The 22,646-nt window shown below is 51.0% G+C and overlaps 1 protein-coding gene across 7 annotated transcripts; it reads left to right on the top strand.

Annotated features, from left to right (window-relative positions):
• Nucleotides 1–3,486: 3,486 nt before the first annotated feature.
• On the top strand, nt 3,487–11,099 carry ZNF263 (zinc finger protein 263). 7 transcript variants are annotated; one of them, XM_089321299.1, is made up of 7 exons: nt 3,491–4,765; nt 5,350–5,530; nt 5,923–5,996; nt 6,263–6,389; nt 6,850–6,985; nt 8,452–8,568; nt 9,074–11,099. In XM_089321299.1, exons 1-7 carry the CDS (start codon nt 4,379–4,381, stop codon nt 9,087–9,089), a joined length of 1,038 nt encoding a protein of 345 aa, XP_089177425.1. In that variant the 5' UTR covers nt 3,491–4,378; the 3' UTR covers nt 9,090–11,099. The 7 variants fall into 7 exon arrangements, with proteins under 7 accessions (XP_089177428.1, XP_089177425.1, XP_089177426.1 ...); XM_008250643.5 differs by lacking the exon at nt 6,850–6,985 and having other exon boundaries at nt 3,525–4,765; nt 5,926–5,996; XM_002722768.6 differs by lacking the exon at nt 6,850–6,985 and having other exon boundaries at nt 3,525–4,765.
• The last annotated feature ends 11,547 nt before the right edge of the window (nt 11,100–22,646 follow it).

Raw genomic sequence — 22,646 nt, 5'->3', positions numbered from 1 at the left:
AAATATCTTCCATCTTTTGGTTCACTCCCCAAATCGTCACAGTGGCTGGTCTGTGCCAGGCCAAAGCCAGGAGCCAGGAACTTCATCTGGGTCTCCCATGTGGGTGTAGGGACCCAAGCACCTGGGCCATTTTCTGCTGCTTTCCCAGGTGCATTATCAGGGAGCTGGATAGGAAGTGGAGCAGCTGGGACTCAAACTGGCGCCCATATGGGATGCTGCTGTTGCATACAGTGGCTTAAACCACTATGCCACAACACTGGCCCCTCGGCTGATTACTAACCCTAAGGAAATGCCAAGGGCTGAGCTTGCTTCCCAACCCCCGCTTCACATCTGCTCTGGAGGACTCGAGGACTCGCAGGGAGCGAGGGGAGAACAGAGATGGGCCTGAGGCTGCTTTTCCCAGTTGTTAGCAGGGAACCAGATCTGATCTGGGACAGCCAGACTCGAACCAGTGCCCACGTAGGATGTTGATTGGCAGGTGGCAGCTTAACCTGCTGTGCCACAATGCCACTCCCAAATAACAGATTCCTAATAGCATCCCAAAGCTTCTCTCCCACCCCAAGTCCCAAGATAAGAGAGAGGGAGGTCAGAGTGCCAGTTATGAAGCCTGTTCTGGGGTAATTTAAGTTATGAGATGTTCAAATGAAAAGTGGCATCTGAACGGGGCTTGCCGCTGTCCATTACAACAGCCTGTGCGTGTTTTAGCTGAAGTCTAGAAGGGGATTATCCTGGTCCTTGTAAACTAGCTGACAGTGTTCCCATTCGTCTCAAAGCACCGGGTGAGGTTTCTCTCTGGTTTGCTCTTCTACTATGTCCGTCTGTCCTCGCCTCACTGAGAGAGTGGAGGTCTGGACCCTCCTTCCATGTCCCTTCCTCTCGCTCCGCCTCTCTAAGACTTGGTGGTAAGTAGTGACTTAAAATCCAAATAGAAGAGAATGTTCAAGTACTGTTTTCAAGCCTGATTAGCAAGATGGTTTGGTTAATGGTCATTAGAAGGAAAAGTTAAACCCCACATTAAAAATGGGGGGAGGGTGTCGGTGCTATGGCATAGCAGGTAAAGTCGCCGCCTTCAGTGCCGGCATCCCATATGGGTGCCGGTTCGTGTCCACTTCCGATCCAGCTCTCTGCTGAGGCCTGGGAAAGCAGTAGAAGATGGCCCAAGTCCTTGGTCCCCTGCACCCGCGTGAGAGACCTGGAAGAAACTCCTGGCTCCAAACCGGCACAACTCCAGCCGTTGTGGCTAATTAGGGCGTGAACCAGTGGATGGAAGACCTCTCTCTCAATCTCTCTGCCTCTCCTTCTCTCTCTGTGTAACACTGACTTTCAAATAAACAAATAATAATTTTTAAAAAGTGTGTGTGTATGCATTTATATATAAATCAAAATATAGGAGGAGCAAAATGCCTTAGCATAGACTTTGATGGGGAAAAGGCAACATATTTCAGGGTAATAAAAATAAAATACATGTGGATGTTTGGTGCAGTGGCTAAGACACTACTTCGGACACCCCCAGCCCAAGTCAGTGCGGCCGGGTTGGAGTCCCAGTTCCACTTCTGATTCGAGTTTCCTGCTTATGTGTGCTCTGGGAAGCAGCAGATGAAGTGAAGTCAAGCATTTGGATCCCTGCCGCCCATGGGAGTCTGCGATTGGGTTCTGTGCTCTTGGCATTTGGGAAATGAACCAGCAGATGGAAGGTCTCTATCTGTATCTACTCTTTGCCTTTCAAATAAAAATAAATAAATTTTAAAGACCAAAAGACGCATTTGAAATGAAATGAAGCCTCACGTCACTATTTTGTTTATGCTAAGAAAAAGAGTGGGATGAAAAAGTAATGTGGTGCAGGTACAAGAAAACTCCCTGAATGCCAGGGCATCTGTAAGACCTGGTTAGGGACTGAAAGCAGCCTAGAAACAGGGACGAGGAGGCAGGAGATTAAAAATTTCCTGACAACTAGGGAGCCTCCTCTAGCTGCGAAACGAAGTAGAACCAGTAGTGGCCACACGAGGGCACACTTACTTCATTTTCACCAGAGCCCGAAGGTAGCTGTTCTTAGATATTTTGGGTGTCTCGAGAACTTGGTGAACGGTCTGTTCCTGCTTCCTGGGGACACACACATGCAGGCTGGTGCACAGTACCTCCAGACCCACCGTGCACCCCCCGGATCTGTGCTGGCCAGTGCGCCCCCCAACATGAACTCCGCCTTAAAGGCTCGGTAGGCACCATCACACGGTTCTGGGCAGTGCCAGGCTAAGAACCCTGGGGTTCAATGCATCCCTGTAGATCTGTAACCAGCGGGTAACTGTACTCCAATCAGATGTCGGCTAGTCTGTCCCCTGAATACGGGTAGGCCACAAAAAAATACTAATCCTAAGAATGCGCTGGAACAAACCCCGAGCGCCAGCGGTCGCAAGCGGTTGACCTCCATTCGTCCTACTTCAGGGCAGCACTGAAATATTCTTACACATATCCCGCAGCCACTACCACTGACGGTTCTAAGCCTCGAACGTGCCCTGGCTCATGTAGTCCTCCCCGCACGTTCCCTCAGCTCAGAGAAGGGAGCTCCATGCGATTAAGTAACTTGCCTGAGACCATAAAGGCCCGGGACAAGTGGTTTATGAGGTTAGAATCGAGATTTTCTTTTTTGAAATGAGAATGTTTAAAAAACCAGAATGGTCACAGGGAGTTCTGACGTCACGCCTATGCTGCAATGGTCACAGGGAGTTCTGACGTCACGCCTATGCTGCAGTGGTCACAGGGAGTTCTGACGTCACGCCTATGCTGCAATGGTCACAAGGAGTTCTGACGTCACGCCCGTGCTGCAGGGGCTTCTGGGTTGGCATCTGCGGGTCTGGTTTCTTCCCTGGAATGGGACAAGGAAAACGCATGCCCAGTCCTCAGTCCACGCAGGTGTTCCGAATCAGCCCTGGCTGTCCCCAGGCCCACCCTTCGCCACACTGGCGGCCTTGTGCGACCCGGCCCGGCTGACGGTGCCAACAACAACGTCTGCTTCGTTCAGTGCGCGTCGAGGATCCGCCTGCACGCGAGCAAGCGCTGTGTAGACGGTTACTGGTTGTCCGGATTCGCTCCCAGCGCGCTTCTGTCGGCCTGACCGCTGGTGGAAAGCGTCGCGGCCCTGGACCGCCGCTGCCCGTGGGCAAGAGCTCCAGCTCGCGGCGGGGCAGCCCTCCCCTGGGCGACACGAAGCCTCCACCGGCCCCACGCGTGTCCGTTCGCGCCGCAAGGCGATTCTCACGGCGGAGCCAGCACCGGAGTAACCGGCCCTGGCCCTCGCGGGCCGAGCAGTGCACCCACACCCGGAGAGCCAGGGGGCGCGCGCCAGGCCCTGAGCGCCCCCCGGAAGCCCCGGAGCCCGCCCGGCCGGCCCCGCTGCCACACACGACCCGGCTGCAGCTGGCTGCGGGCGTAGACGGCGGAGCCGGGGCCGCCAGCGCAGGCGCAGTCGCGGGGTCGCGCCACGGACTCCATCTCCCGGCAGGCCCCGCGCCGGGGGCCGGGGGCCGCGCGCTGTGACGGGTTCGGGGCGGCCCGCGGCCGGGCGTCCACGGGTGTGGAGCGCGCCACGGAGGCCGCCGACTCCGAAGCCGGACGCGTGGGTCGCGCTTGCCGCTGCCAGCCCAGGGTGCCAGGGACGGTTGGGGGTTGCCCCGGGAAGAGGGTGGAGCTTAGCCACTCAGTTCCGGATTCTGTCCGCCCCGAACTCTGACGCGGTGGCCCTCGCGCGGCCGGGGCTTGCCATTTTAATAAGCCTTTGTGGGGACCCCTCGTCCAGACCGTCCGCCGGGCACATCCTCCCTTCCCCCCAGCTATTTTCGACTTGGCGGCCCTGCCCATCGCCCCTCCCGGGGCCGCCGGGGACCGCGGGGCTCCTCTCTGATTGGCCCCTCGCTCGTCCCGCCTCCGCAGGCGGACCTCCCCTTCTCATTGGTCGTCGGTGAGTCTGTGGCGAGACCTGATCCAATGGGCGCTGGAGTTTGCAGAAACGTGACCCGGAAGTTGGGCCCAAGCAGGGGCCGTTGGCTTGTGGACGGCTAACTGGCGCCCAGGCACTTCCGGCCTGAGGGCCGAGCGCAGTCTTTCGTGTGTCCCGGTGCTGGCTGAGGAGGGGGTCGCTCGGGTCTTGCCGCGGGAGCGTCCTGGCGAAGGTGGGCCTGGGCGGCTGGGCGGCGGCACCCGAAGCTTGTTGAGGTGGAGGCGCTGGAGCCAGCTGCGCCCGGCGAGAGCTGGGATCTTCCGCCGGGACCTGGAGCCCCGGGCCCAGCAGCTCCGGCCGGCGCCGCGCACCCTTGCTTGGGGCCGGGATACCTCTCAGAGCGGCCGCATCCGGTTTTAAGGGGCCAGGCGCTCTGGGGTCCTGACAATGGCGTCGGGCCCGAGCTCCCAGGAGCGAGAAGGGCTCCTGATAGTGAAACTGGAGGAGGACTGCGCCTGGAGCCAGGAGCTGCCCCCGCCTGACCCCGGGCCCAGTCCGGAGGCCTCCCATCTGCGTTTCAGACGGTTCCGTTTCCAAGAGGCCGCTGGGCCCCGGGAAGCCCTGAGCCGGCTCCAGGAGCTCTGCCACGGGTGGCTGCGGCCCGAGCTGCGCACCAAGGAGCAGATCCTGGAGCTGCTGGTGCTGGAGCAGTTCCTGACCATCCTGCCCCAGGAGATCCAGAGCAGGGTGCAGGAGTTGCATCCCGAGAGCGGCGAAGAAGCAGTGACCCTGGTGGAGGATATGCAGAGAGAGCTCGGGAGGTTGAGGCAGCAGGTGAGCGCGCGCGAGCTGGCTGCCTGGCCCCGGCGGCGGGGATGTCACCGACCTGGTTGCCCCGAGAAGCTCTGCACGGGGAGCAGGCCTTTTTGTCGTTTGCCCCGGACTCTCCCGACCTCCACTTGGTCCCCACACGGCCGGGGGCGTAGGGCAGAGGCGGCGGGGCTCGGCACCTGGCCAGCATGAGAAAGCAGCGCGTGAGAGCGCTCACAGGACTGGCTGCAGTCGGTGGTGGAAGCCTGCTGGCCGATGCGCGGGGCTCAGAAGTGGTCTCTGCAGAACGGGTTAACTGTGAACTCTGGCAAGGGTTTGCCCCTCAGAGACCCGCATTTGCCGTGTCCCGCAGTGAGGGATAGACGCATCTAGAAGAGGGGGAGCGCACAGAGGGCGGGGTGTCAGAACGTGCGCGCTGTTTGCGAACCTGCCCTCTTACTCGCCGGCCCACTCACTTTCCCGGATGCAGACGGGACCCCAGAAGGCGTTGGGGCCTTGTTGGGTCCAGAGGGTGGCCTGCCGTCCTCTGTGGAGGGCTTGCTCGCAGAGCCCTGTGGTGACGCCGAGTGCTGTGGGTTGGTTCCCAGGTCACAACCCGTGGGCGGGGAACAGAAGTGCTTTTGGAGGAGCCTCTGCCTCTGGAAACAGCCCGAGAGTCACCGAGCTTCAAGCTGGAGCCCATGGAGACTGAGCGAGGCCCTGGCCCCAGGCTGCAGGAGCTGCTAGGCCCCAGCCCCCAAAGGGACCCCCAGGCTGTAAAGGAGAGGGGTGAGGAACAGTCATCTGGGCAGGTGGGAGGGAGGAGGGGCTTTGGGGTTGCCCCTGACACCACAGGGTGTAGAACAGGTGCCAGGGAGGAGGACTTGGTGAAGTCGGAGTTCTGAGATACGGAATGAAGGACCTAGAAGTGCTGGTGGGGTTCTGGGGTGGGGGTGGGGGGCTCTCTCAGCAGCGCCCCTTGTACGCAGAACAGAGATTTAGAGCCCGCGGAATGCCAGGGCCCCAGGGAAGAGGGCCGCGTTCCCTTACTCTGCTATCTGTGGGTGAGCCTCTGCTGGCTGCTTCTGCTGGGCGCGGCGGAGCTGATACTGTGTTCTAATCACTGGTGGGCTGCCAAGGCTTGGGATCGCTGTTCTCATTGTGGTTTCCGTCCCCTTCAGCAGTATCTGCTCCCTGGCTTTCTCTCTTTCCTCATGAAGGGACCGCGGAAGACAAGGCGCTGACTGGGCCCCAGGTGATGTGGAAGCCCCCGTTCTCTTCTCCCAGCACCCTTCTTTCTTTGGGTGGGAAGGGTCCTTCTGCCACTAGGAGAATCCATTTTACATCACCACAAGTGTCTCCCTCGCTCGCTGTCTCTTCCGTCTTTCACTTGTAGGCCTGGCACCCTTCTTTCCCGAGACATGTGTTCTTGGTACCCCTGGGGTTGTCCCTTTAACCCGTGACTTTGCTTGAGGTGTTCTTGCTGTGTGAGGGGCTAAAAAAGACCTTGTGCTGTTCCAGTTGCCCGAGAGCTTGGAGAGTGTGGCCGTGTACATCTCCCAGGAGGAGTGGGGGCGTCAGTGTCCGCGCAGCAGAGCCCTCGCCAGTGACGTGGCGCCGGAGAGCAGTGAGGCTGTGGGCTCGCTGGGTAAGGACTGACTTTCCTCTTTTCCTTCCTCCCTCCCCTTTTTTTTTTTCTTTTAAGATTTATTTGTTTGAAAGGCAGAGAGATAGAGATAGATCATCCATTGGCTGGTTCACTCCTCAAATGGCTACAACAGTCAGAGCTGGGCCCAGCAGAAGCCAGGAGCCAGGAACTCTGTCTCGGTCTCCCACACGGGTGGCAGGGGCTCAATTACACAAGCCATTACCTGTGGCTCTCGTAGGAAGCTGGATTGAAAGTGGAGCAGCCAGGACTCAAACCAGAGCTCTGATCTGGGGTGCTGGTGTCATAGGTGGCAGCATACCTCCCTGCACCACAGCAGTGGCACAGTTCTGTTCTGGGGATGAGGACTACATCATTCCCAGTCAAAGTCCCTTGAACACGCGCTTCCGGATATAACTCTGACTTTTGCTAAGCAGTCTCCACAGAGCTCCCTTTGTCTAAGGGCACCTGTCCGAAGGCCAGTGCAACAACTGCACAGATGACACACTTAGAAGCAGCCCTGGATTCCAGCCCATGCTGCCAGCGCATAAAGCAAGGAGACTGAGCCATAGTGGACTTCACAGAGCAGAGTCAACACAGTGAGCCCCTGCCCCGTCTCATGTGCTTCGTGTCTCAGGACGCCAGGGGCCTCTCTTCATTCCCTGTGCTTCATTCTCCTGTGCTTCATTAGTATTTGTATTTCTTTCCATAAAGACAAAGTTTCAGGACACAGGCATCAGCATTCCAATGTAGGCATAAAAATTTCGTAGCCATAAAAATTCAGGAAAGAGCTGAATTTGGCATCAAAACATTCACTATTGTAATAATAACAATAAAATGGGGGCTGGCACTGTAATGTAATGGGTAAAGCCACTGTCTGCAGTGCCAGCATCCCATATTGGCACCTGTTCGAGTCCCGGCTGTTTTACTTCCAATCCAGCTCCCTGGTAATGTGCCTGGAAAAGCAGCAGAAGGTGGCCCAAGTGCTTGGGTCCCTGCATGTACGTGAGAGAGCTGGATGAAGCTCCTGGCTTTGGCCTGGCCCCCTTGGTGGTTGTAGCCATTTGGGGAATGAATCAGCAGGTGGAAGACTTCCCTCTCTATCTGCCTCTGCCTCTCCCTCTCTGTAAATTTGATTTCAAATAAATAAATTTTAAACAAAATGAACATAGCTGAGGGGTCACTTAGTCCCCAAAGAGTCAGTTCAATATTGAATTCACAAAGCCTTTGTAGAAATTCAGGAACAATGTATATATTGAAAATAGGCTAAATCGTAAAACTTAAGATGCATCTATATGTTGAAATATTACGCAGAAACTGAAAGCGATGCCTGTGAAATATAACAGACTTGTGGGTGAATTTACCTGGAGGGTTTCTTTTTTTGACAGACAGAGTGGACAGTAAGAGAGAGAGAGAGAAAGGTCTTCCTTTACCTTTGGTTCACCCCCCCCCCCCCAATGGCTGCTGCAGCCGACGCGCAGCGCTGATCAGGAGCCAGGAGCTTCTCCTGGTCTCCCATGCAGGTGCAGGGCCTAAGCACCTGGGCCATCCTCCACTGCCTTCCCGGGCCACAGCAGAGAGCTGGCCTGGAAGAGGAGTGACCGGGACAGAATCTGGTGCCCCAACTGGGACTAGAACCCAGGGTGCTGGCGCCCCAGATGGAGGATTAGTCTAGTGAACCGCGGTGTCGGCCATAGAGGGTTTCTACAGACAAGTGTTCGTTATGTAGTTCTCTCAGCTGTTCTGTATGTGTGAGCGTCTCATAACGAAACTTGGGGAAAGTGTCGGGAAGTGACGCAGAAGGAGACTGTAGCTCGCAGTCGGGTGGACGCAGCCGTGCAGCTGAGCACACGCCAGCAGGAGGTCACACTGCACTTGTTTTCATCCATCAGGTTTGGGAACTCGTTTGCACTGACTGCTGAGTTCGGTGAATATTCCAAGTAATGCCGTCAGCCTTCCTGAGCGTCTGTGTGCACACTGAGGATGGGGAGCAAAACTGCATTGTTTGCTTTGCTTGGTAGAGGAGAGTGGTGGCAAAGACGTGTGTTTGTTTCCTTGTGAACAGACCCTCACATTCCCCGCCAGGAGGCCTTAGACGCCCGCGTGGAAGAAGGAGGAAAGGTACGGGACCCCAGTCTCCGGAGCTGCAAGGAGGGCCTGAGCCCCAGCAGTCCAGCTCCAGGTAAGGCATGCAGTTGTGCAGCAGCCCAGCGAGACCTCTGAGGCTGAGAGACACATTGGAGAGTTTGGGTGCAGGCCAGCCCTCCACCAGTGCCGGGGCGCCCCTGGCTTCCTCGGTCCCCACTGGCCACGCTGTCCAGTGGGGCAAGTGAGGAAGCCCAGGTGCAGACTGCAAGGAGGCACTTCCTTTTGGGTTCACTTGCCCTGCCCTGCTCTCAGTCCTGCTCTGCCCTACCCATTCCTGCAGGGTAGAAGCCGGAGGCTCAGTAGGCCAGGGGCATGGCGGCACCAAGGATGGAATTCCAAGACTGGTCTGAGTGATTCCTTGAGCGCTGACCCCACCCCCTCTGCTTGCCTCTCTGGAGTGTTTGACCCATAGAGAGAGGATGGGAAACTGAGGTAGATGTAGCCCTTCTGGGCTTCTGACCTAACATGCCAGGTAGATGGTTTGGATTTTTTTTCCAGTGTATAAATGATGTAGAGCGTTGGTTTTTCTCTCCCTACAGGGGAAGAGAAATTTGAGGACCCAGAAGAAAGTGCTCAGTTTAGTTCCCCTGTGAATTCACACTCTGAGGCACCGCCATCTGGCCAGGCCAGAGGGGAGGTGCCCTGGAGTCCGGAGCCAGGAAGACCTCGGGACAGGGCAGAATGGCACTGGGAGCCTCCCTCAGAGGACAGAACAGAACAGACCCTGACAGGAGCCGCAAGTTACAGAGAACTGGGGCGACCAAAGGAAGTGCCGAAGAAACTCCATTTATGTCCCTTGTGTGGCAAAAATTTCTCCAACAACTCAAACCTAATTAGGCACCAGAGAATTCATGCGGCAGAGAGACTGTGTGTGGGTGTGGAGTGCAGTGACCTCTTTGGTGGGAACCCTCACTTCCTGTCACTACATAGAGCGCACCTCGGAGAGGAGGCCCACAAGTGCCTCGAATGCGGAAAGTGCTTCAGTCAGAATACTCACTTGACGCGCCACCAGCGCACGCACACGGGCGAGAAGCCCTATCAGTGTAACATTTGTGGAAAAAGCTTCTCTTGCAACTCCAACCTCCACAGGCACCAAAGAACGCACACAGGGGAGAAGCCGTACAAGTGCCCGGAGTGTGGGGAGATCTTCGCTCACAGCTCCAACCTCCTGCGGCACCAGAGGATTCACACAGGAGAGAGGCCTTACAAGTGTCCTGAGTGTGGGAAAAGTTTCTCTAGGAGTTCACACCTTGTTATTCATGAAAGAACTCATGAGAAAGAGAGACTGTACCCCTTCTCTGAGTGTGGGGAAGCCGTGAGTGACAGCGCCCCCTTGCTCCCAAACCACGGAACCCACAAGGCAGAGAAGAAACTCTTTGAATGTTTAACCTGTGGGAAAAGTTTCCGGCAAGGGATGCATCTCACAAGACATCAGAGAACGCACACGGGAGAGAAACCATACAAATGTACCCTTTGTGGGGAAAACTTCTCTCACAGATCTAACCTAATAAGGCACCAGAGAATTCACACGGGAGAAAAACCCTACACCTGTCATGAGTGTGGAGACAGTTTCTCTCACAGCTCCAATCGGATTCGTCACCTGAGAACCCATACAGGAGAGAGACCGTATAAATGTTCTGAATGTGGAGAAAGCTTCTCCCGGAGTTCACGCCTCATGAGTCATCAGAGAACTCACACCGGTTAGAAACAAGGAGGTTTTTCTCTGCCCCGGATAGGTGGCACACTCAGAGGGTCCTTCTTGTCCAAAATTGGCATTCCTTGCCCAGCTGCCCAAAAAATGCACCTCTGCATTTTTCAGGTAATTGCTACAAAAGGGAAACGGGGCTTGTTTTGAGGGAGGTGCAGGTGTTGAAAGGGTTAGCATAAAACTGAAAAGGAGCTGTGTCTGTGGAGGGAAGGCTGAAAGGTTTTGAGGAGACCTGCTCCAAGCAGGGTCCCAGTTAAGTCTGTCCTGTCCCAAGGAGCACTCACTTTCTTGGTGTACTTAGCCAAGATGTGGTTTGGGTATCTCCCACCTGTGTCTGGTGTTTATCCCAACAGCTTTGGGGATCCATCTTTCGGTTACTACTTTCTGATTTGGGAAATTGAGTAGGAGCACTTGGGCCCCTGTGGGCTTTGAGACCAGAGAAGCGGGGCCAAGTCTCCCGAGGAACCAGCTGGAAGTCAACTGAATACTGGTTGTGACTTACAGCATCTCCAGAGGCCCCGGGCTGGGAGGCCGTGGGCTGTGTGGGTCAGCCACCACAGTCTGAAAGGGCACGTGGGCAGACCACACGTGCAGCAGTTACCTCAGACAAGAAGGAAGCAGAGGCCTAAGGGGAAAAGTAAGCTGGAACTTCTTGTTCCAGAAATTGGCAGTGGAAATGTGTGATTATTCTACCCTTCGCAGAGATTGAGACTTTTCTCCACATCTGTCAGAAAACGATAAGCAGAGGCTTGTTCCTCAAAGGAGACTGAAAATATGCATCCTAGGGAAATTAGTGATTGTGTCCTCCTTTGTTGAAAATATGTTTGGATGGTAAATAAATATCTCCAGGAAACTTGGGTGGGTGTGTGTGACTCACTGATTTGCTCCCCGTTGTTGGTCAGGGGACCTGCTTTCTCCCTGTAGGCTGTATTCATCCGGCAGGTTCTGACAGAGGTGGCAGGAGAGTGCCTGACGGAGGGTGTGGACCTGGACCTATGTGGTCACAGGGTCAAGCCAGACAGCTACTTGGTAGTGTTAGGTTAGGAGCTCCGGAAAATACTCTTCCTTTCTGTGACATGCAGGAGTAAAAATGTTTCTGCTTTGTTTAGAGTGTTTATGCTCTTGTAATTGCTGAGAGAGATCTGTCTCTTCTGGTTTTTTATCTGGTTGGCAGAAAGTAATCTAAGATGGTACTGATATAACTGAGTTATTACTGCTGGTGGGGAGATGTAGGGGAGAGCAAAATTACTAGGGGGAAGCAGTATATTTTAAAATGAAGAACCAGGAATAGGAGTTCTAGAAGTCTGTACCTGTTGGGGAGAGACTACTGGAAGAACTCTAAGAAGGAGATCTGATGCCAGGAAAGCAGCGCAGGGTTCGGGTCTGTTCTTGGGGAGAGAAAAAGGCAGTGAGGCAGTCCTTTGCTAGCGGGCTGTCACACACAGGGCCGGAGTGGCGGAAAGAGCCCTGTGTGCCCATCCGTTCCTCCTCAGTCTTGCCTCAGCGCTGCCTCACTCAAGTGTGATTTTCCCTTTGGTTTTTCTGCGCCGATTTTTAAACTCTGTTTCTTGTAACAGCCCTTTTTCTTATCTGCCATATTCACAGCAGGAGGGGAATGGTAGTGTTGGGGTTGAGGCTCGGGGAAGGGGTGAGGATTAGAGATTAATGTGGGATCATCAGTGGTGGGAGCAGGACCAGGGTCCAATGGAGCAGGCAGGGTTGGCGTGGCTGCTGATGCTATGAATTGGGTGAAGTGGTGAAGTTGATGTTACCACTAAGCACCCTGGTCAAGATGGCCACTCACGCAGATGGTAAATTTCATCCTTCGCGCCTCTCCCCCTGCCCCTGCAACCAGCCCACCGCGTACCACCCTTGCAGGTCCTGTGATGTACTACAACTGGTGATTTTCTTAGAGCATTGCAGCCTGAAGCTACAACAGGGAGGCTGTCCCTCTACCCCTACCTTCAAGGTGTTTGTGCTGGGCACTAAAAAGACTCATAGAACTCTTCCGCCAGTCCCTAGTCTAACTCCCTCTAGCACACTCCATGGGCATACCTGTTACCAGCCATTTATTTATTTGCACTGTGGATGTTTATTTATTGGAAAGTCAGAATTAGAGGGGAAGAGATCATGATTTGCTGGTTTACTCTAAATGGCCACAATGGTCAGGGCTGGGCCAGACTGAAGCCAAGAGCCAAGAGCTTCATGTGGGTCTCCCATGTGTGTGGCAGAGGCCGGAACACTTGGGCCATCTTCTGCTGCTTATTCCAGGCTGTTAGGGAGCTGGATCAGAAGTAGAGCAGGGCCAGTGCTGTGGAGTAGAATAAGCCTCTGCCTGCAGTACTGGCATCCCATATGGGCACTGGTTCAAGTCCTAGCTGTACCACTTGCAGTGCAGCTTCCTGCTAATGCTCTTGGAAAAAGAGTGGAGGATGGCCCAAGTAATTGGGCCCTGTACTTATGTGGGAAACCAAGAAGCTCCTGGCTCCTGGCTTCAGCCTGACCCAGCCCAGGTTGTTCCAGCCTTTTGGGGAGTGAACCAGTAGATGGAAGGTGTCTCTGCCTTTCGAATATATAAATAAATCTTAAAAAAAAAAAAAAGTGGAGTAGCTGGGACACAAACCTTTGTTCATATGGGATGCTGGCATCACAGGTGGCAGCTTTACCCACCATGCCACAATGCCAGCTCCCTATTCTCAGCCTTCTAATGAGATGATGTCACATAAAATATGCATGTAAAACATGCAGCACTCTGCCTGGTGTGTGGAAAGTACTCATTTGTGCCAACTGGACAGAAAAGCATCTAACACTGAGCTTAATCTGAGACTACATTGGCAGGGATTTCAGGGAGCCGGATTGATAACTTCTTCCCTTGTAGTCCCTTACTGCAGGCTCCCATGAGTCACTGTCCGCACTTCTGACATACTTTTTAAAAAAATGTTTATCTATTTGAAAGAGTTACAGAGAGAGAGGTTTTCCATCTGCTGGTTCATTCCCAGATGGGCACAGTGGCCGAAGCTGCGCTGATCCGAATCCAGGAGACAGGAGCTTTTTCTGGGTCTCCTGTGTGGGTTCAGGTGCCCAAGGTCTTGGGCCATCTTCCACTGCTTTCCCAGGCCGTAGCAGAGAGCTGTGTCAGAAGTGGAGCAGCCGGGATTCGAACTGGTGTCAATATGGGATGCCGGCACTGCAGGTGGCAGCTTTACCCGCTATGCCACAGTGCTGGCCCCAAGACATACTACATTTATACTCTTACTCTCTAGTCTTCTTGTAAAGGAAACAACAGATTTTAGCTGCCTCTTATGTCAAAGGGTGACCGACTCGAACAGTAAATCCAAGCTAGGTACGAAAGAGACGTGGCAGGTGTAGACTGATGGTAAGCCATGGGCACACATGTGACAAAGGTGATGCAAATTAGCAGAAAGGAAGGGTAGAGAATCTACCACATTTAGGCAATGTGAAGAGGCCTTGCAGAGTCAGACTAAAAGTAGTAGTAGGCCAAGGGACAACGAGAATAGAGCCAGAGGTGGACAGAGACTGATGGAAGTATTCAGAAAGAATGTAGTCGTCTGAACATTACAATCTGAAGTTTAGAATTTAAACTCAGCACCCTGTTGAGATGAGTTTACCACTGAAACTGGTAACAGCTTTTGTATGTGTAGAATCTCCACTGCTTGAAGACTTAAGTTTTTGAAACAAGCATTGTAAAGAGGCAGCAGAATCAGCTAGCAAGACTTCTTTGGGTGTCAGAATAGCGAGATAATTAGAGCAAAAAATGCTTTTACTTGGAAGATTTTTCTTTTATCAGGCTAGCTTGCATGCACTTCTGATTAGAAATTGACTTCTGTTCTTCAAAGGGAGACTGGTATTTCCTTGTTAATCGTATAATTTTTACAAAAAGGGGCCAAGTTGGCCTGTGCTGCGGCTCACTTGGCTAATCCTCCGCCTGCAGCACTGGCACCCCGGGTTCTAGTCCTGGTCAGGGCACTGGATTCTGTCCTGGTTGCTCCTCTTCCAGTCCAGCTCTCTGCTGTGGCCTGGGAAGGCAGTGGAGGATGGTCTGGGTGCTTGGGCCCTGCACCCACATGAGAGACCAGGAGAAGCACCTGGCTCCTGGCTTCGGATTGGTGTAGTGCACCAGCTGTAGCAGCCATTTCGGGGGGTGAACCAATGGAAAAGGAAGACCTTTCTCTTTGTCTCTCTCTGTGTCTCACTGTCTAACTCTTCCTGTCCAAAAAAAAAAAAAAAAAAAAAAAAAAGGTTTAAACCACAAAATGGAGAATGCCTCCAAAACACTCATTAAGAAATTTAGTGGTTCACAAGCATCCAAACCCCACTCCAGGGAGAGTAATACTCTGGTAGAGAGGATGAGAAGATTACTAAGAAGTACTTTGCTGGGGGCCGGTACTGTGGCGAAGTGGGTTAAAGCCCCAGCCTGCAGTGCTGGCATCCCATATGGGTGCTGGTTCAAGTCCCAGCTGCTGCTCTTCCTATCCAGCTCTCTGCTGTGGCCTGGGAAAGCAGTAGGAGATGGCCCAAGTGCCTGAGCCCCTGACTTTTTTTTTTTTTTTTTTTTTTTTGACAGGCAGAGTGGACAGACAGACAGAAAGGTCTTCCTTTGCCATTGGTTCACCCCCTCCAATGGCTGCTGTGGCCAGCGCACCGTGCTGATCTGAAGCCAGGAGCCAGGAGCTTCTTTTGGTTTCCCATGCAGGTGCAGGGCCCAAGCACTTGGGCCATCCTCCACTGCCTTCCCAGGCCACAGCAGAGAGCTGGACTGGAAGAGGGGCAACTGGGACAGAATCTGGTGCCCCGACCGGGACTAGAACCCGGTGTGCTGGCGGTGCAGGCGGAGGATTAGCCTAGTGAGCCACCGCGCTGGCCAGAGCCCCTGCACCCTTGTGGGAGACCTGGAAGAGGCTCCTGGCTCCTGGCGTGGGAAGTAAACAGCGGAATGGAAGTCAGTCTCCCTCTCCCTCTCCCTCTCCCTCTCCCTCTCCCTCTCCCTCTCCCTCTCCCTCTCCCCCTCCCCCTCCCCCTCCCCCTCCCCCTCCCTCTCCCTCTCCCTCTCCCTCTCCCTCCCTCTCCCTCCCTCCCTCTGGCTCTGGCTCTGGCTCTGGCTCTACCTCTCTCTGTAACTCTTTCAAATAAATAAGATAATTCTTAAAAAAAAAAAAATAGTACTTTGCTGAAATCCTGAGGTACGTGTTTGAACAGAAATGAGAATTTTTGTTTGTCTTCTAACCCTGCCTCCCTCCCAGAAGAAAGATTCCATCTTAGAACTTGGGTGAAGCAGCCCGGAGGAACTTTGGACTCTCCTGGGCCCCATTGGATAGGCGTTGTCTCCCAGCAGCCGGCACGAGAGGGGGCTGCCTGGGTTTCTGAGGAGGTCCTGGCTGAACAGGAGCAAAGACTTCAGTTCTTCCTGAGGCTTGGGCAAAGCAAAGGCCTCTGTGGTTCCTGCAGCACCTGGAGACTGAGGAGGGTGAGCGGCTGGGAAGGGTGGGCCCTGCCTCCAGGGGTTGACTCTTCCTTTACATGCCATGGGAGGCTGTCATTTGATTGCCGTGGTACAGGGTAGGGAGAGGACATGAGACCTGAAGCAGAGATGACAGAGGCAGATGCAGTCAACAGGCAAGTGTCCTGGGGTCCCAACAGGGGCAGGGCTGTGAGATGGGAGACACAGTCGGGGGGTAGATCCATTAGGACTTGGTGAGCCAAAGTCTAAAATTGTAGACTGTCCCCCCAGTTACTGAAAGTCTGGCTCTGACCTGTTTTTCCAGCCCTTCTCTAACAGACGACCCAAGGCAACCATCCCGGGGGACTTAGTGGCTGCCCCAAGTGCTGCATGCTCGCACCTGAATCTCTGCTTATGCTCCTGAAGTCCAGCTAAAACCACAGAGGAATCTCTCAGACGCTCACCCTGCTGAACAAGTGTTCTCAAAAGCACGGTCTGGGGGCTGGTACTGTGGCACAGCGGGTTAACACCCTGGCCTGAAGTGCCGGCATCCCATATGGGCACCAGTTCAAGACCCAGCTGCTCCACTTCTGATCCAGCTCTCTGCTATGGCCTGGGAAAGCAGTAGAGGATGGTCCAAGTCTTTGGGCCCCTGCACCCACGTGGGAGACCCGGAAGAAGCTCCTGGCTCCTGGCTTTGGATCAGCGCAGCTCCGGCCATTGCAGCCAGTTGGGGAGTGAACCAGCGGATGGAAGACCTCTCTGCCTCTCTCTGTGTAACTCTTTCAAGTAAAAGAAATAAATCTTTAAATAAATCTTTAAAAATGAGAAAGGAAACATAAAAAGGCATTAACTAATTATCCTAACAAAATTCGCTATTTGTAAACATCAACTTAAATGCTCACTTGACAGCTTAAACAAGGAACAGCCATAAAGATATCTTTTTTTTTTTTTTTTTTTTTTGACAGAAAGGTCTTCCTTCCGCTGGTTCCCAAATGGCCGCCACGGCCGGCACACTGTGCCGATCCGAAGCCAGGAGCCAGGTGCTTCCTCCTGGTCTCCCAGTCTTTTAGTTATATAATTAGCAAAACTTAATTACATAATATTTAATGCTGGGATTTGTCCATTGGGAAAAGTATGAGGGTACTTCAAAAAGTTCGTAGAAAAGTACAATTAAAAAATAAATTTGAGTACAAATATTTTTAAAATCTACATATGTTTTTCATAATTATATTTTCTATGAATTTTTTAAAAAGATTTATTTATTTGAAAGGCAGAGTTACAGAGAAGCAGAGGCAGAGCTATCTTCCATCTGCTGGTTCACTCCCCAAATGGCTGCAACAGGCAGAGCAGGGCCGATCCGAAGCCAGGAGCCAGGCATTTCTTCCGGGTCTCCCACGCTGGTACAGGGGCCCAAGCTCTTGGGCCATCTTCTATTGCTTAAGTGATAGCAGAGAGCTGGATTGGAAGTGGAGCAGCCGAAACGAACTGGTGCCCATATGGGATGCCGGCACTGCAGGCAGCTACAACACTGGCCCCTCTGAATTTTTTTAAGTATACTTGTACTTGCAAACTCCTGGTAGGGATGTGAAAACAATTTACAATGTGTATCCAAAAAAGTTTTTTAAAGTTTTCTGTGATAGTTTAATTCCTAATAGCATATTTTAGGGTAATAGTTTGAACTGTTATGCAAAATGTTACTATATTATTTCAAAAAATCATCTGCAGCAAATACTTGTTCAGTGATTCAACTGATATGGAACATTGTTTGCTGGAATATTACAGAGCCATCAAAAAAGTTTGTTGTGAAGAGATTTTAATTATATGGGGATAATTAGAAATAGTAGAGCATAATGATTAAAAACCTGAATTTTGGCATTAAATAGAATTTAAATCTCATTAAATCTCTGCTTTTTACTAGTTTATGTGAACTTGATATTAAGTTACCTAATCATCTTTTTAAGAAGGGGGTTGTGGTTATGATGACTAAATACATGTGTACAATCTTGTATACAAATGCTAATTTAATATCAAAGCATAAAACGTTAAGGCAGTAAGACATACAATTTTACTTACAATATAGTCTCCCTCTTTGAAAAACATGTAATATGGACCGGCACCGTGGCTCACTAGGCTAATCCTCCGCCTTGCGGCGCCGGCACACCGGGTTCTAGTCCCGGTCGGGGCGCCAGATTCTGTCCCGGTTGCCCCTCTTCCAGGCCAGCCCTCTGCTATGGCCAGGGAGTGCAGTGGAGGATGGCCCAAGTGCTTGAGCCCTGCACCTGCATGGGAGACCAGGAAGAAGCACCTGGCTCCTGCCATCGGATCAGCGCGGTGCGCCGGCCTCAGCAGCCATTGGAGGGTGAACCAATGGCAAAGGAAGACCTTTCTCTCTGTCTCTCTCTCACTGTCCACTCTGCCTGTCAAAAAAAAAAAAAAATGTAATATACACCAAAGTGTTGAAAGGATGTCACTAGTTGGCCGGTGCCGTGACTCACTAGGCTAATCTTCTGCCTGCAGCACTGGCACCCTGGGTTCTAGTCCCAGTCGGGGCGCCGGATTCTGTCCCAGTTGCCCCTCTTCCAGGCCAGCTCTCTGCTGTGGCCTGGGAAGGCAGTGGAGGATGGCCCAAGTGCTTGGGCCCTGCACCTGCATGGGAGACCAGGAGAAGCACCTGGCTCCTGGCTTCGGATCAGCGCAGCACCGGCCGCAGCGGCCATTGGGGGGTGAATCAACGGCAAAGGAAGACCTTTCTCACTCTCTCTCTCTCTCTCTGTCCACTCTGCCTGTCAAAAAAAAAAAAAAAAAATACATCTTCTATAATGTGCAAATATTACAAGCTCTAGATAGTTGGTAATAGAGTTCAGAAAGCAGAGTATGTCATAACAATTGAAAACCAAATCTATTATCTTTTTGAAGGTAATACAACTAGTCAGTATATAGCATCTTTGTTATATGTTGTGAAGAGATCATCATATAATTTAAACAATTGATTTTCTTACTGCCACTCCACTTTAGCTAAACTGGAGTGATAAGTTGTCACTATTCAGATCCTTGTCTAAACTAGAAAAAAAAATACATTTATACATTTAAAGAAACAATTATGATTTTCAAGCTATCTTATAACCAATATATAAATGGGCAGTGATATGCAAAATAATGTTTATAAAACCAATGACAGTTGGGCCGGCGCCGCAGCTCACTAGGCTAATCCTCCGCCTAGCGGCGCCGGCACACCGGGTTCTAGTCCCGGTCGGGGCGCCGGATTCTGTCCCGGTTGCCCCTCTTCCAGGCCAGCTCTCTGCTGTGGCCAGGGAGTGCAGTGGAGGATGGCCCAAGTGCTTGGGCCCTGCACCCCATGGGAGACCAGGAAAAGCACCTGGCTCCTGGCTCCTGCCATCGGATCAGCGCGGTGCGCCGGCCGCAGCGCGCCGGCCGCAGCGGCCATTGGAGGGTGAACCAACGGCAAAGGAAGACCTTTCTCTCTGTCTCTCTCTCTCACTGTCCACTCTGCCTGTCAAAAAAAAAAAAAAAAAAAAAAAAACCAATCACAGTTCACAACAGACTTATATCATGTATTACCATAGAACAGCAGAAATCTTTAAACACACAATCTAATTACTAGAACCAAAAGTTGAAGGCATATTGGAGGAATCCTTAGTATTATGAGGCCTTGATTTCAAAAAGCTACCAATTCTACAATAGATTCTACTCTGGAACTATTTTTAGCTACTTTTCGTTGCATCTCTTTCATGTAAAATGGAACCCTTGAAACTCAGGTATGGCATCCACAAAGTTGAGGAGGTAGTCCAAGCTACCTTATAGCAGACAACTTAAATTCAGCAGACTGTGTCTCACCTCCATCTTCTTTCTGAACTTCCTTTGTAATTCCACCTTTTGTTTCTAGGCTACAATGCTTTTCTCTGTTATCTTCATTTAACTGCACCCTATTGTTGTTCAACTTGGTTTCCAACCTTCCATATTTTTCAAGAATTTCTCTATAATCCCCATCTTCCAAGTCCTGAAGATCATATTCAGGTTCCTTTATGTAAAAGTTTTCCCATGCATTTGCTGTGGTTATTTGCTTTATTTCATCCCAACTTTTTGGCCAACTAAAACTTGCATTTTTTTATATTGTAGATTTTAATCTTGGAAATTCCTTTTTGTCCCTTATCTTGTTCACCATAACTTTCCTCAGAAACTACAAGACTTTCTTCAAGTTGCCTCCATCTGTACAGTCATTTGTAGCTCAAGATCACACCTTGATTCACTGGTTGAATAAAGGATGATGTGTTATGGGAAAGAACAGACATTTTATTCGACCATCTTCACAGGTTAGTGATTCAGCAGAAGGTGAGCTGGGGAACTGTCCAGAGTAACAGTGCCCTGACGTCCTCTGCTTGGTATCTTAGAACACTGAGTTGAAAATGCTGGACTTCAGGAATTAAATTTTGAAAGACTCATTCAGAAAACAATTCTCTGGTGAAGCAAACACCTTTACTAGGTTTATATATTACAGGTAATGAACCTATGTCCTCTTTGACACTTTTGGGTACCTTCGGTTTTCCAATAGTAATGGCATTTGCACACAAAAGAACAGCTATTCTTTGTTTATTTTCTTTCCTGACAGGCAGTTATCTTTTCTCCTTGCCTGAATATTTTCTGGCATTGATTTCCAAGAGGTCAGCATCATCCTCACTGTATAGCTGTGCTAGATGCAATTTCTCCTCTTTGATTATCATTGGCAGTTTTTGTTAAAATGGTTCAAGATTTCCTGAAGTCAAATTTAGGACTTGCTCCCCACATACTTTTCGGTTCCTAATTGCATGCCTATTTCAAAATCTGAAAAGCCAACCAGTGCTAGCTTTGAAGTCTGTTCACCCAAAATATCATACAGATCTCTCTGCAGCAGCATGAAGCTCCACACCCCTATTGGGGACACCAGCCGAGCGTTTCTGTTGCTACCCCATGTAGACTGCATCATGACATCACCTTATTTGGCTCCTGTTGTTCATTCTCTTCTCAGACCCTACTAATGGCATGTCCTACTTAAGTACCAAGTCCAAAATCAACTTGTTTTTTTTTAATGTTATAACATGTTAAATTATGTACCAAATTCAACCATTTTACTTTTGAGAGATCATCCAGCTTCAATCCTAGTTAGAACCTTCATTTTCTCCTCCAAATTCAGTGTTGTGTATTTTACCTTTTTCATACTGAATTTGATTTTAGACAACCAACAGGAGAAAAGAAAGGAAAAAGTCCTACTAAGGAAAAAGTCTTACTTTATAGGAAGCTTAACAAACTAGCTCAGAGCCTCAGAAGGCACAGGCATTTTTACTGGAGGGTAACAGACTGAAAGGGGTAAGTGTGCGTGATTTGAAGGGCTAGTCTAGAGGTAAAGATCTCTTGTACTCAGGACGCTGTTGCGGTCATCTAGAGAGTGAACCAGCAGATGGAAGACTCTCTCTCTGCCTCTGTGTAACCCTGACTTTCAAATAAATAAATAAATCTTAAAAAAAAATTAACAAGATCCACCTTTTCACCAGTTTTCCTGAATTCACATTAGGGTGTAAGGTAACAATATTTTGATTTTCTTCAATGTGGATTTTATTTAATTTGAACAAAGACAACTTTTCCACTGCGTGAAGAGATATAAATGGTTTTTCTCCAATGTTGCTGTGGATTCGTTCTGAGAGGAGGAGCGTGGTGGGGGCAAGAGGATAGTTTTCTGCCCTCAGTGCTGCCCAAAGCCATTCCAGGTCCTTAGAAATGTCTTGCTTATTCCAAATGCACAATTTAAGAGGAAGAAACAAAACTGCACATTTATCCAGTCCAGGTGCTATGAAGAAAGAAAAGTCGAAGTGAGGAAAATGGAAGCTTAAGTTATTCTCCTTTAGGCCAGAGCCTCATTAATTTCCCAACAGTAAAGAATTCTCTCAATGACTCATCTAAGAACCCGGAAGACTCAGAATGTTTGTTTTCCTATAATATCTGTTGTAAAAAATGCCAGCTTTGGGTTATGGAGTGCTAAGGGTCTCATGAAAAATTATGATGGTAATTAGGACGTGAAGTCAGGAAAGGCTAAGATCAAGCAACTCTGTAGAGGGTTGGCAGTATAGCATAGTGGGTAAAGCCTCTGCCTGTGACGCCAGCATCCCTTATGGGCATTGGTTTGAGACCTGGCTGCTCCACTTCCAATCCAGCTCTCTGCTAACGGTCTGGGGAAAGCAGCAGAAGATGGCTCAAGTGCTTAAGTCCCAACATGGCCAGGGGAGTCTCAGAAGAAGCTCCAGGCTCCTGGCTTTGGCCTGGACCAGCCCCAGCCACTGGAGCCATCTGGGGGGTGAACCAGCAGCAGATTTAAGATTTTATTTATTTAATTGAGAGGTAGAGTTACAGACAGAGGGAGGACAGAAAGGTCTTCCATTGGTTTACTCCCCAAATGACCACAATAGCTGGAGGTGCACCGATCCGAAGCCAGGAGCCAGGTGCTTCTTCCGGGTCTCACGCAGTTGCAAGGGCCCAAGCACTTGATAGGCCATAGCAGAGAGCTGGATTGGAAGTGGAGCGGCCGAGACTAGAACCGGTGCCCATATGGGATGCTGGCGCCGCAGGCAAAGGATTAACCTACTGTGCCACGGCACCGGCCCCTAAATAAATCTTTAAAAAAAATTATAAATGAGCAAAGTGAAGGAAAAAGTATTTGTTAGCTAATGGCTACACCATTAATTCCAGCAGTCACCCAGCGAAAACATTCAGCCCACTATGGTGACTGTGGCTACCTCAGAATGAATTCAGTGTATTTGCTGTCATTTCCTGGCTACACATTCATCATTTCTAACAGTGCCCAAGCAGGGAGAGGCTTGAAAGATTCTGGGAACGTCTGTGATTCTACTAGACAAGTAAGCAACCTGCATCAAACCTCACACACTGACAACCATCA

The sequence above is a fragment of the Oryctolagus cuniculus genome, chromosome 19, assembly GCF_051225735.1.
Source record: "Oryctolagus cuniculus isolate XC-2025 breed Fujian yellow rabbit chromosome 19, ASM5122573v1, whole genome shotgun sequence".
Classification (NCBI taxonomy): Eukaryota; Metazoa; Chordata; class Mammalia; order Lagomorpha; family Leporidae; genus Oryctolagus; species Oryctolagus cuniculus.
Note: the sequence above shows the minus strand (reverse complement) of the source record. Positions and strands in the feature narration are given on the sequence as shown.